This window comes from Aquila chrysaetos, chromosome 15 (assembly GCF_900496995.4).
Source record: "Aquila chrysaetos chrysaetos chromosome 15, bAquChr1.4, whole genome shotgun sequence".
Classification (NCBI taxonomy): Eukaryota; Metazoa; Chordata; class Aves; order Accipitriformes; family Accipitridae; genus Aquila; species Aquila chrysaetos.
In genome coordinates, this window is record NC_044018.1 from 6357969 (window position 1) to 6372039 (window position 14071).

General features: G+C 39.5%; 1 protein-coding gene across 2 annotated transcripts in view; it reads right to left on the reverse strand.

Annotated features, from left to right (window-relative positions):
- The window catches only part of CLIC5 (chloride intracellular channel 5), an 81488-nt gene that overhangs the window by 32127 nt on the left and 35290 nt on the right, over nucleotides 1-14071 (reverse strand). For both annotated transcript variants that reach the window (XM_041128883.1, XM_030037796.1), the window contains exons 2-3: nucleotides 1095-1204; nucleotides 638-763 (exon numbers count right to left, since the gene is read on the reverse strand). In XM_041128883.1, coding sequence (XP_040984817.1) covers nucleotides 638-763; nucleotides 1095-1204 — 236 coding nt within the window. The remainder of the gene's footprint in view (nucleotides 1-637; nucleotides 764-1094; nucleotides 1205-14071) is intronic.

Consider the following 14071-nt stretch of genomic DNA (forward strand, 5'->3'; position numbering starts at 1 on the left):
TTAAGTACAAAATGTTTGACTAACTAAGGCATATCTGGTAAATCTAAACCTTTCCTTGGTAGCTTGTTCCAATGGTTAATCATTCATACTCAAAAAATCTGTGTCTTATTTCTGATCTGAATTAGTTTGGTTATAACTTCCAGTCATGGGCTCTTGTCATTTCTTGACTAGAATAATGAGCACTTTTCTGCCTCCAGAGCCTCTCATACTCTGTAATCAGTTCCCCTTCCAACCTTTCTAATACACCACACAGCTCAGAAACCTCCAGTTTTTCGCTGTAAAATGCTTTTCCTGGCACAGATATTTTGTGTGGCAATTCTCGGCATCTATTCCAAGTTATTTTTAGCTTTGTAAAATGTGGACACCAGACCCCTACAAAATTTTTCTAGAATTGGTCTCCTTAATTCTGCATACAAGGGCATCCTGAAATGTGTACAGAGAAAACATTCTGCAGTTATTAGTCATACAAGTAACCTTCACACATGGAAGTCATCTCACTGAAGCCAGCAAGTTTCATAAATAAATATTACTCCTGTAAGTAAAGATTGTAGGAGGGAGTGCTTTTTAGGAACTTCTCTTAGGACATCTTTCATTCCTAGGAAATGGAATATTGACTGAAAAAATCCCAAGTTCTTACTTTGGAGGTGCAAGAGTCTCTTCCAAGAATTCCTCAATCTTGTTAACATCTGTCTTGACTTCTCCATTAAAAGTCAAGAAAGGTGGGTGGGTCCCAGGAGCCAGATTGTGTAGGTCAGCTGGCTTTCTGCAGAGAGAGAAAAAGTAATGAAATCGCTAATCTTTATGGTCAGGTAGTTTCACAGATATTTATAGTTCCTACAAAATCAGTTTGCCCTTCAGTTTTTTTTCTGTAGTTTGTGGTTAGAAGACTTTGAAACTACCCCAAGTACCCTGTTTAATATAAAAACATTCCACAAGTGAAAAAAAAAAGAAAACCAAACCTGAATCCCAACTATTTTGTTGTGCACCACAGACTTTCTAGGCTAGATACAAATCTGATTGAACTTGGTTGGGCCTTTCAGTAGGGCAAACACTGGATCATATAACTATTTTCAATTAAACTGAACAATTTTTACCTTTTCAGGTCAACAGTGGTGACGTTGAACACAACTCCTTTGAGCCACAGAATCATGAAGAGACGCTGGGAGAATGGGCAGTTCCCAATGCTTTCTCCATCTATACCAGCCTGAGGGATGGAAAGAGAGGAAAAATAGATTTCAGACTTGTTAGTCACTTACCTCCCTCAAGATGGAAAATTGGATGTTGAAAGAAAAATAACCAGTTTAAAAATAACCAGCAGTGCCTGTTATTTAATATAGTTTATCATCAACACAAGCATGGAGTTACTCCAGGATTCAGCCTTCATCAGGAGCTTGAGAAAGCAAACTGGTGCCTCTCCTGAGGGCAGCTCTGGGTAAAGGAGGTGTGTCCCTTGCTGATGGCAAGCAACATCCAGGAGATTGTATATTCTTTCAATTATTTTCATCCCTACAGGGCTGCCTGCTTCATGGACATGCTGGAAAACTCAGGACAGGTTTTCTGCTCTATTTAAGTCTGTGGAGTGCAGCTTATATCAGCTCAAGATCTGCTTCACTGTTTTACTATCCAAAATATAGACTTTCATATCTAGATTTAAACCCAAGCACTCCGGACATTCACTCATTCATGTTCACATCCACTAAAGCAACAGCCTCTGACACAAACGACCAGATCCAGACAGAAATCTCCATCCGAATCCTTCCAAGGTTCAAAGCAGAATTCAGCCACTGCATTCAGTCTGTTCCTATCTCTAGTACCTAATGAGTTGCCTACAAACCACTACAAAACAATAAAAAACTGCTAGTGTTAGCATTGAGGAAACAGCCTATTTTTTCCTCTAAAAATTTATGGTCCTTAGCCATGCAAATTCTGACTTTGAGCCATGGAGGGATACAAATAACACTAGCTGAACTGAGCCAAAGCTGTGTCCAAGGACAACATCCTTCTACAATAATTATGCTTGTGGCCAAAGCTTTCAGGACGATAATGGTTTTGATAGATTTCCATTTTAATTTGTGGTACCATTGTGTTTAAAAGATTCTTATAATCCTGGTGAAGCAACCAACCTTCCGCTGTTGACCCACATGGGTTGCATAACTGTATTTTAAGCACACAGTGTGTGACCGAAAATGGCTGATGAAAGAGCTAAGCAAATACATGCCCTTTTCATTTGTAGAAAATATTACATTACTCTGCTCTCATAAATTTTATCTTATTAATATTCAAGATGTGAGGTAGCATTTATCTGTCTTAAAGAAGGAATCACTTCTAATCATCGCAGTTCTGTGAAGCATTCACAGCACAACTAGAAACAGTTTGAGATGTGTCCAGTTGCTACAAACTCAGGCCTTGCATGTGAGATGTTTAGCTGAAAGATTTTCTGGTAAGCGTCGCGAATCTTTCTCATGTATTGAATGCAGCTTTTGATGATTCTGGGTTTATGAACAAATTCCACAATTCCTATCCACCAAAACATAGAGACAGTGTGGATTCAAGGCTTGGAGATACCCGTCGTAAAGTTTAGGGCTATGTAAAGAGGTTTTCTATGGGTTCAGATTTGGTTTCAAACACTCAGACTTTAGAGGTATTTGGATACGGGGGTACAGTTTGTCTGAAGTTATGGATCAGCAATATGCCTGGCACATGACGTATGCAAGAATCAGCAAACAATGTGGGTGAAAGAGTGGTATGGCATGAGGATGAGCAAGAGAAAATGCATTTTCCCATCTGCCTGAAGTGTGAGTAGCCTAGTTCTGAAAAATTTTATTTATTAAATAGCTAGCTCTGTTCCGCAAATTTCATGGCAAAACAACGACAATGTTGCCATGGGAATACCAGGCACCACTGTATTACATGCAATAATTACTGCAAAGTGACATTCGTTGATTTGGCTTTGGCTTGTTAAACCATTGCCAAGAACGTTTAACTTCTTACCCTTCCTGAAAAGAGTCAAGTGCTATAGAAGAAAACAGAGATACAACACCAAATTTCCCCTTGGCTTTTTCACCATCTCAGTCATAATCATATCCTTCATAATGGACTTGGCTAACTGAGTCTACACACAATATATTACAAACCTAAAATTTGAAGAAAAACAGATTGACTGAATTAGAGGGCAAAAGAGTACAGACAGAAGGGCTGATTCTCATCCTACCTTCTCTGGATTTACTTTGGCTTATAAATTCATTGAGTCTGATTCACTCTTCACCTGACTCCCTTCAAAGTGAGTGTAAAACCCTGGTTTGCCAAGTCCTGCAAATACCTTGCAAGCAAAGGGGTCTTGTCTCACAATAACATGCAAAGCTCCAGCCCTCCTACAGACCTCCATCCTGCATGGAGGCAATCTCCTGCCTGTCCTCATCACCCACTTCTTGTGCTGCAAGTAACAATTTCATCTTTTTCAGGGGAGAGAGTCAGGGAGACCATTTCCCTGCTCTCCTCAATTATATATTTTCATACAAAGCTTAAGGGTTACCCAGATCTGCATCTTTTTATACGTTCTCCATCCTGCAAGGCAATGGTGAAAAGCTCTCTCAAGACCAGAGAGGACTAAAGCGGGGACAGAGCAGCTGAATGGCAAGGAAGAAACAGAAGTGATGAGTCGTATGAGGATAAGCGAGACAGAAGTCACTGGGGACAGGAGAAAGATGTGAAGTCTGGAATAAACGAGATTCACTTGGAGATCAAAAATAAAATTGTGTAGGTCAAACGAGGCCTCCAGCAGCCCCAAATGGTCAAAATATCTTCCCAACACTTTCAAAAGAGTGGGAAACATTAATTGCTAGAGACACATTGGGAATAGACAGAGGAAATTCCAGAAACAAAAGATAAACTAAAGAAAAAGTACGGCATGATCTCTGTTCAAAGCTCCTGGATCTGGAAGCCAGGCTCATGATTTGGGTGGAGTCTGACTCATGGGTTTTGATCTCATGTGACTGGGCATAACTGAAAACGCTACCACAAATCACAAGGCAAATTGGTGACAAAGGAGGGAACAGAAACAAAATCTCCCCAGCAACACAATTTATCCATTAAATTCAGCTCTTTTTCTGCAGAAATTATAGGCAAGGCTCTGTCGGTTTTGTGAATCTTTTCTCATTGCTTCTAACAGCAGTCAGTAATTCAATGTTCAGCACTCAGAAAGAGCAAAACCTTAGTAGGTAATAACTTCAAAGGCTTATCAGAGTGTCTTGAGATCCCTTGTGAAGTCTATTAACTACCAGGAGGAGATGAAGAAGAATAGAGAACTTCCCAGGCTTAGTCACTCTTAGTTTCAAAGAGAAACAGCTTGCTTAAAGCACCCCAGTAGTGTCTAAATACAAGCCTATTATATATATCTGTCCAAGGTTAAGGGCTCAGAAATGCAGGAATTAAATAATACCTTCATCAAGATCAAGAACTCAAACAGTGGATGGAAAGAAAAGAACAAATAATTGACAAGCTAGAGAAACACCATTTATCCCTGCTGTTATTCACAAATGAGCACAAAAGCTTTCTCACGTAGCTTCCCTGAAGCACAGCAAAGTGATCAAGCAGTTATAAAAAAGAGCAAGTTGATGATATATGCACTCTCCCTGCCAGTAACACCAGATATTTCTGATTTAATGATTGCAGCTAGGGATAAACTTGAGGCTTTGTGAGCACTAGGATCAAGGAAATAGAGTTTCTAAAGTCCACGCTAAGTCCCAAAGCTGTGAAAGGGTTTCAGACCTTCCCTCCCCCTATGGAGAAGAACCTCACCTGAAAAGGCAAATTCCCAGAGTGACTGTGGAAGAGTAAAACAGATTCAAGGATTTGCTGGGTGATACTCCTTGCCCAATGCTCATCCCACTGAAATTTAATTGAGATGCTTAAGGGAAAGTCTCCTGTGCGGGTAAGGCCAAGATGCACATCCAAAAGAAGAATCTGGCCACCTTTCACTTTGATTGAATCTGACAAGTGCCTGAATTTAGGTGGGATGAATGCAGACCCCAGCAACAGAAAAGCCTGGAATTTATGGAGGCAGAATTTCTACAGAATTATTTTGCTCCATCTTGGAAACATCACTTTCTGCTCCCATTGCTTCACACAAGCTTACTTTTATTAGTTTACCTACTAAAAATATAGGCTTTTCTACTTAATCTACATCTGTTTAGGTACTTCACACCAACTGATGAAAGGTCCTGCCCTGGAACTCAGTATAATCACATCAGGAAAATCTCACCGTCATACCAGCTGCTTGCCTCTATCCAAGTAATGGCAAGAATGAACAAGATGTTCTTCTTTATTATTTATAAGGTGCTCCTCCTTAAATACTTCAGCTATTTTTAATAAATTAATTAAAACTTAAAGATATATGTGTGCACAAGTGGGGGATGTACAGACACGTTACCAAGGAAGAAAATTAAGGAGGTTTTGGAGGGGAGGGGGGGAGAAAAAAAAGTCTCAGTGATTTTACGAGCTCATGCCAAGTATTTTTGTAAAGTAGCGGTAGTATCGAGAGCCTGCAACCACTGCACAGCACAGCTGAATGACGTGAACAGAGAGCTCTTCTCAAGTTCAAGCTAATACTTTGCTATAAATGAAATAACTGAAATAAACTTCCTCACTTGTTCCAAAAATACTCTAACTGGTACATGCACAGTGACTGCAATGCACACAGACACCTATATATTATTTTAACTAACCTTAAGTGGGGAAAAAAAAGCAAGTTTCGTTTCCAGTTATTCCCAAATATAGCAGCTTTAATGAAATATACTGTCATTAATAATGACTAAGCATCTAGCTTAAAAATGGCAGTGCTGGAAAGAGTTGCATATCAGAAAGCACTGTGTTTTTTCCAGTAAAATAATGTATTTGGTTTTACCTATTTTCTTTCTTCTTTCATTTTTCATTGCATTGAGGCCACTCTGCACAGTGGACCAGTGCTCTCTTAGACTCTGGGGTAAAGTAGAGAGATATTTTTGATGACACTAAAACACATTTCTTTTTCAAAAGGATTTTAACAAGTTAGCAAAAGCAGGCAGGCTAATTCACCTCAATGTTTCCCAGTAAGGATTAAGGAGGGATTTGATTTCATCATCCCTACGATCAAAATCTAGACTCACATTACACATGGTTACACCCTCTCTGTTTTAAAATTGGGAAAGCGCCTGCCTTTTGACACTTACTCTTCTTACACTCAGAACCCAAAGGGGAAGTGAAAATCCTATTCGAAATGCAGAGCAGGCCAGGAAATATCCTATTTATTGTGCCATTAAAAAAAAAAAAATCTGTCTTAGTAATTATACCACACACACAATAGCACAAATCTCCATTGTAGGGAAAAATCGTTGGCTGCAACATGAGATTAGACATGCCAAGGTATTGCTTTAGTAAGGATAATTTTTTTCCAGTTTCTCGTCTCTTTTCTTTCACAACTTCTCGTCCAAATGTAAAAGCCAGTAAGCTATTTGGAGTGCCACCAACGGAGACGCAAGCTAAGAAGTGTATATTCATAAAGCAGCACTGGTTGGTCTCAACTAAGAAGTAAATCTTGTAGCACAAGTCCTGTGTATCACAGGACATTCTTGTTGACTGTGGCTCCGGTTCAGGAAAGCATTTAAGCATGTGCTGAAATACATCCCAATTCAGAGGAAGTATATGCTTGACTTTAAGCATGTTCTTAAGTCCTGATGATTTCAATGGGACTTAAGCACATACTTAAGTACTTTCCTGAATGGGGGCCTACAACAACAATAATGAATTTGCTGTGCAGCATTTTAACTTCATTGGACTTTTTCCGAGATTTCATTTTGCTAGGAGAAACTCTGAGCAGCAGCCTTCCAAGGGAGGGCAAGATAGAGCAGAAATACATCCCTAAGCACACACACATGGAAATGGACCATGTGCATATATGTCAAATAAAAATAGAGCATTTGCTAGAAAGACTGTCAGGGTAGTAACACAAAAAAAAAAAAAAAAAAAGGAAGTGGTGAAATTTGTTAGCCAGCTCCCCAAAAGCCAGCCAAAATGTTGTCCAAGTTTGGCATACATACAGACATATATTATAGATGCACATAAGCTTAACTTGGTCTGCACTGCTGGCCAATTTGAAGGGAGCTGGCTTGTTACACTTGGTTCAAACCGGCTGAGCAGCACATCAGTAGAGTTGAGGATCTCCAAGGAACTGCTGTTGCACTTCTCAGATCTCTGCAGTTTTGGGAGAGATGCATTTGTACTCTTGAGACATTCAGGATTTTCAGGAGATGGAATTGCAGGTTGGAGACCCCGTGGGTATCAGTAGTTAAGACATGACAAATATTTTCTTTAGGTTTGGTAAATCATTATTTTACAACTTTTTATATTCACATGAATGGCAGCACGGGCAGGAAGGCATCAGTCATATAGGTCAGCTTCTTCCTAGGGATCCTTTCGTGATGGCTTAGGACGTTCACAGTTAAAGATCAGTTGACTCAAGCTGGTCCATGCGCCTGGTGCAGAGCAGATTCCTCTGCCACATCAGCTGAGGTCCTGGTAGCAGAATAGCTATATGCACAGTGATCAACCCGCACAAGTAAGTCTCGGTTTTCCTCAAGGGCTTTGTTAGAGCCACTGGCCACTGCATATGTTTGGCATGAAATATGTTTTGCTTTGAAATATACTTTGCGATGCCTGAGAACTCTAATCAGTCACTTGCAGTTTGGATTTAGAAAACTACAGACTAGAAGCAGGTAAATTGTCTTATCATGTGAAAACGATTCATGGTATTCCATCACCTCTTCTGCTTTCTTTAAAGAACTAAAGGCATATAACTTGACAAATATCAACAGAGTAGAAAAGCACAGACTGGTCCAACACCCTAGACCAAGAAATGATTTTGTTCTCAGTTATATTTGCAGATCCCCTACTACGCCTGGAGTCCTGGTCTTTGGCTACCCCCCGCAGTCCAGCCAGAGGATGGGCAGGGTGCTGGGACCATGTAAAGCCGCAAGAGCACGGGGTCCCAGCGTGCAGCTCGGACTGGACTCACAGGGCTCCTGGCTGCCCGGCCACCCACCCACCAGCCAAAATTTCCTTTCAAAATTACTGACACTATTTCAGTTTCCCTCCTCGCAGAAAACCCACAGGTTCTGTTCAATAATGCTGTAAATGTTTTTTAGACTTAGAGCAATTTAGAGCAAAATCTTGAAATTCTTCAAAACCCAAAATTGCCATTCTCATCACAGCTCTTATTAGCACATTATGCACAAAGTTCTTGTGCTTCTGGACATAGTGGACTGGAAATATATATTTCTTTCTTGGCTTGATGGACAAATAGCAATCAACCCTTACACTTCTTCCTGAGCCTTTTCCAACCTAATAAAGCAACTGTGCTTCCATGACTCACCAGTATCATGGCACAGGATCCTGTGTACCCACATTACCCACTGGATGTAACCACAGAGAATAGCTTTTTAAAGCTTTGCTTTTGGGGGACCCTTCAATAATTCATTGCAACTGAGATGCCATAGGAACAAGAAAAGAACTCAAGAAATGACAGATATATAAGCTTAAAATATAGCAAGATACTGGAACAAACCATTAAACTGTAAGCTCACAAGTGCATGTGGAAATCTAAAGTTGATAGGAAAGACAATATGGACTTACCAGGAAAAAATGACATTAAACCAAGCAAATTTTGTTCTCTGACAGGGTACCACACAGCAGGTAGGAAGGAAGCAGCAGGTATCTAGAAGCTGACTTCTGTAACGTTTCTGACATAAGCACCAGACTGTTTTTTCATAAACAAAGTAGGGAAATAGGACCTGTATGAAATCTCAGCAAAGTGCTTGTATGAGTGGTTGAAAAAATACTTATAGAGTAGTAATAATCAAATTTTCTGTTAGTCTAGAAACACATAACAGAGGTACCATAAAGGTCTACGACAAGATGAGTCATATTTAATGTTTCCATTAGCAACATGGAAGAAGGAATAGAGAGAACCTTACAAAATTTCCTGACAGCAATAAGCATGGAGAAGTTATTGGTGTTTCCCAGGAGAGGAATAGACTCCAAAGTGATGCTAAGAAGTTGGAACAAAGTGTCTGAAATCACTTAAATGGAATTTAGGAAAGTAAACCTTAAGGTATAAGATGTAAGAAGAGCAAAATCTAATGTACAAATGCCTGATGGGGAATAGCTGGTGAGGCTTCGAGGATGAAGTGAAGGAGGTTTTACGTAAATCACAAACAATATGAATCATCAGCGTATGCATCTACAAGCAACAGCAACAAGATAATGCGACATACATGCGATGTTCTACACCACAGAACAGTCCTCAAGCATGTATAAGACTGTTTTACAAAGAGGATGATGACCCATTGTTGTTCATGCCCACAGAGGATAGGATTAAGTATTTTGCTTAATTTGCAACAATAAAGATTTAGGGTGAAAAAAATCCAGTGTAATTATAGGACTATTGAAACACAAAGCAGGCTTTCTAAGGAGGTTGTCTAATCTGCATTAGTGGAGGCTTTGAAGAAATCAAAAGAAAAAATTTGGTAAAACTGGTCTCGATTTTTTTCATCCTGCTGCAGAGCAGAGAAGGTGCATAGGATGTTTTAAAAATCCTTTCTAACAGTATATATTAGTGACCTTGACAATGAAGTTGTTCTTACTGTCAGTGCTAGATGCTTGGTGGCACAGACTTTTGCTTTCCTCTGACCTGCACAGGATGAAGTCTGGCCCCAGTGAAGTCAATGGGAATTTTGCCCGTGACTTTGACAGGACCAGAATTTCACTCATAGGTTTAATGGCCAGAAGGGACAACTATAATAATCTTTCCTGACCTTTTGCGTAATACAAACCATAGATTTCACTCAGCCTGTAGCCAACGTCTTGTGGTTGAACTAGAACATATGTTTTGAAAGGGTTTTCAGGATAGACATATGCTAGACATAGAGTGGTAGTAAAATCCCCTCTAGTGGTGTATGTTTGCATTGCAGGATGAAGTTCTCACTCCCGTGGAAGTCGACCACAAACATACCATTTGTAGGATTTTGCTAAAGGTAGCTAACTTGCCCCATAACTTATATATGTAATTTTTTTTTTCTTATCTATCAGCTGCATTTCTGTATGTGGGTTTAAGTGCTGGAAGGAACCTTAGTCACAGGATTAGGGGAGTCAGGCCACAGCAGTACTCAGAAAATCGTCACAATTTTAGTAAAAGTTAATACAGATGCTTAAGCATCAGCTACTGCTTGGTTATCTGGATACAACGGTGCATCTCATAGGAAGAGGTAAGGACTTTGAACAAGAAAGCCACAAATCCTTTTTTAAGACAAATAAACTTGTCCTGCAACATATTCATACTGGATAGCTATTCATGCTCTGCATATACAGAATGCAGCTCCTACATTTTGGAAGCTTATGCCTATAGGGTCATATTCTGGTTTTGGCCTTTTGGTGCCACAGCTATTAATGGATTATACTCTAATACACTTGATCTAATTCCTTAACAGTCAATGTTCATACAAAATATTCCCACTGATGACAAATATTCCACCAACTTCAGTGAGAGCAGAGTCATACTTTGGATTCACTAGTTTCTTTCTAATAAGTGATTAAAACCACAAGTGGTTTTATGGGCTCTGGAGAAATAATCTGGAAATTAATCTGGTTTAGCTATTCACAAAGCACCAATTATAAGCGTTTCAAATATTGATGATTCTATATCCTGAGAGCTAATTAGAGATGTAAAAAAATCATTCCCCCAGGAAAGCTGCAGAAAATAAAATGAGAGATAGATCATTGTCAAAAGGTGTGACAGGCAATGCAAATTATAGTTAAATTATTCCTGTTTCTAGTAGAGATCAGGTGCAAATAAAGGAGTCGTTTCTCCAAAACAAGCTCTATGCAGAGCTCAGGTTCCCATTACAGTACCAGAATCCTGCATGCAGTTTTTCTCGTAAGAACTAAATCTGTGCACATCTGGAATTTGAATGTCTCTTAAAAATCTCTGAGCCAGGGACAGTAATCTGGTCATATAGTATATTCTGCAAACGTTGATGAATTGCAGCCAAATTTCCATGCCTCTAAGCAGTGTATCGGACTAACAAATAATAACAGCAGCCAGGTGCTGAAAGTTAATGCTGAACCTGAAATCAGATCCAGGGCTGAATTATTTATTGAAATTCCATGACTTTATTTGCACTATTAGAAGAGAGAGTCACTTGCAGGCACTGCAAATAAAGGTCTGAATGGTGGGGTGCTGCTGCTAAGGGCATTTAGCACCACATCAGCTGACCCCAGCGCAGGCCATAATCTGCCCTCGATGATCTCATTTTGTATCTTATTTAACATCATAAAAATACTGTTCATCAGTGACTTTAAATGGGATGAAAGAGCAATCAGTAACTCTCAGGACCTATCCTGCAGTGGGCAGAACTTTTCTTTCTATCTCCTTTTGCATCTCCAAAGTTAACAGTGCTGCAGAGGGTATGAGAGAAGCTTCATCCCGAGATGCGATGAATGTTTACAACTTTCACTGAAAGCAGATCAAGTTGCATTGCAAAGGAGCACTACATTGTAGGCTAAAACTAGTCTTTGGTTTGATGTTTGCATCATGGTATGACTTCCCAATGCAACCCACAATACCTTCAGTAAAATAATTACTTATCAATACGATATTACCAGCATTCAGACCAAGCCCTACTGCCATAAGAATACAAATGCAATATAAACAACTTAGAAAGTTTAGTGTTCAGGGGATATTTTTTCACTTTTAATATTTTCTTACCTGCCAAAACTGTATTTGTTCATCTCATCATTTACACAGACATACAGTCAAATTTAGCTGTTAAAGGGGGTGTTACACTACAAGGTAGTCTTTTCTGATACCCGTCTACAAAGGAAGGGAATGCGACTTTCTCTGAGTATTTCATTAAACAAGAAAGAGAGAGCAAGTTCTGAGTTTGTAAATGTAAATACCTGCAACGAAAACAAAAGTCTATAGAGGTACACAAACAGCAAGCAAACATTCCTTGTGACTCATCTAAAAGCAAAACAATTTGCGTTTTCAATATCAAATGCTCAAGAAAAAAAAGCAGTGATGCTTTCCAAAAGCTACTGAGAAATTTTCAGTAAGTGTATATACTAGAAGAACAATTTACTAGTACTTTACAGTACGAAGTTCTGAAACTAATGTATGATAAATGTTGTAAATAGAAAAAATAGTTGGATCAGTGAGTGGAGTTTGGATCACATTTCTTGTCTACTTGCCATCTCAGTGCAGGATGATCTTTTAAATCTCTGTGTCTATACTGTTTGGGTCAGTTTGAAATGCTCCAGTGAAGCTGCTTTACAAACTTCCCATAGGAAACAGTTTTGACAATTTTCTCAAAACACATTTTGACTTGATACTCAGACTGAATTTCCTCTAATTTCATTTTATCCTGTTATCCAGCGTAAAAAAAAAAAACCTTAATTAAGTTTAATTCAATGTTATTTATGAAAATAATAGTTACGTTTCTTCCCTTTATACAAAATCGTACATAATTATGCGATTGCAATTTCTCTAGTACCTCTTCACCTCTTACTGTCCTCTTGCTTCTGGGATCCTTGACCATGCTGTCTATTCCCAGTATCATCTTTTTTTTTATATTGTCATCACTCCTGAGTCCCTTTCTCACCCAGGCTCCTCATGCTCCAAGTGGACCACCGTCCAAGAAGACCAGCAGTGACCCCAGCATGGTCATGCAGCAAAACTCTTCTCCAGCCTGTTCTTTCCTATCATCACACCTGTCTCAGAAGAAATCAGTAACTTTCTCCCCAAATGTGTCTTGCTCACTCTCTTCCCCCCCGCCCCAAATAATCACTTTCTTGATTTACTTTCTTTTTATGCCCCTTGCGCTTCAGCCACATACTCTGTTCACTGGCTTCACCAACCAAGTCGGTGACAACACCACTGAAATCTGCCCCCACCTCCTGTCCCTTCCCCTGACTGTCCGCTCTATATCTCTGACATTGTCACTCAGCTGCCTTATTCAAATTAAACAAATCCCATTTGATAGGGTGGAAATGGAGCATGTCACAGGGATCATGCCCTGTAAATCCCCTCACCCATTTATCATTAAGTTCATAAGAGGGTGCCACCTTCTTCTCCTCTGAAGACAGTCTCCAACCAAACTCTGTAAGTCAAATCTTTATTCTGCTTTTCTCTGGCATGACGACCCTTTCATGATCTGCAACACTGCAGACTTAATTGCTGTTTGACTCTCTTAGAAACAAGAACTTTCTCACAGTTTTTCCCCTCTCAGGCTTAACAAATAGACACAAAATATCACCTGAACCTTCTTGATCCTATTGTCTGTTCTACAGAAGAACATTCACTTAACGGTCACTAAAATATGTCACTACAGTTTAATCTGAACACTCAGGTTTGGGCTGATAGAGCTGGGTTTTGTGCTGTGATAGGAGCACGTCGTACATCCTATGCCATGCTCGTGCTTTGGACCTAGATTTTATTCTAGATGGATTAGACACAGATTTCACAGTTTTCATGCTATCAATCTACAATCTTTCTAGTCTTCTACTTCACTTATATATATTTTATCTTTGCAGTTTTATATTTTATATAAACTATTTTATATTTTATATTTACAGGTTTATTTTATATTTACAGTTTGTTGTGCAATCTGTTAAGAGGCATGGTTAATCTGTTTCCCAGCATGGTTAATCAATTATAATTCACACCTTACCACCTTCTGGTGCTATACTCTTAGGCAGGTAATTGAGCCTAACCATCAGATCTAGAGAAGGGCTGCGTCACCTCACCCTGCTTCGTTTACAAAGTTTCTCTGGCAGCATTTTGTTTTATCCTGTGGCCCTGCTCAGGGAAGGCAGCAGTTTCCATTTGCAGGCTGTCGGAGAGCTGTTAGCCTGGACAACTGCGACCTGCAGAATGCCATTTGAACTCCATATACCAAGCACCCACCGAGAAAAGCTTATTGGAACATCCAGGTTAATGAGGTAATTGAGAAACTAGCATTTGGCAAGAGAATTTCTGAACTTTTTA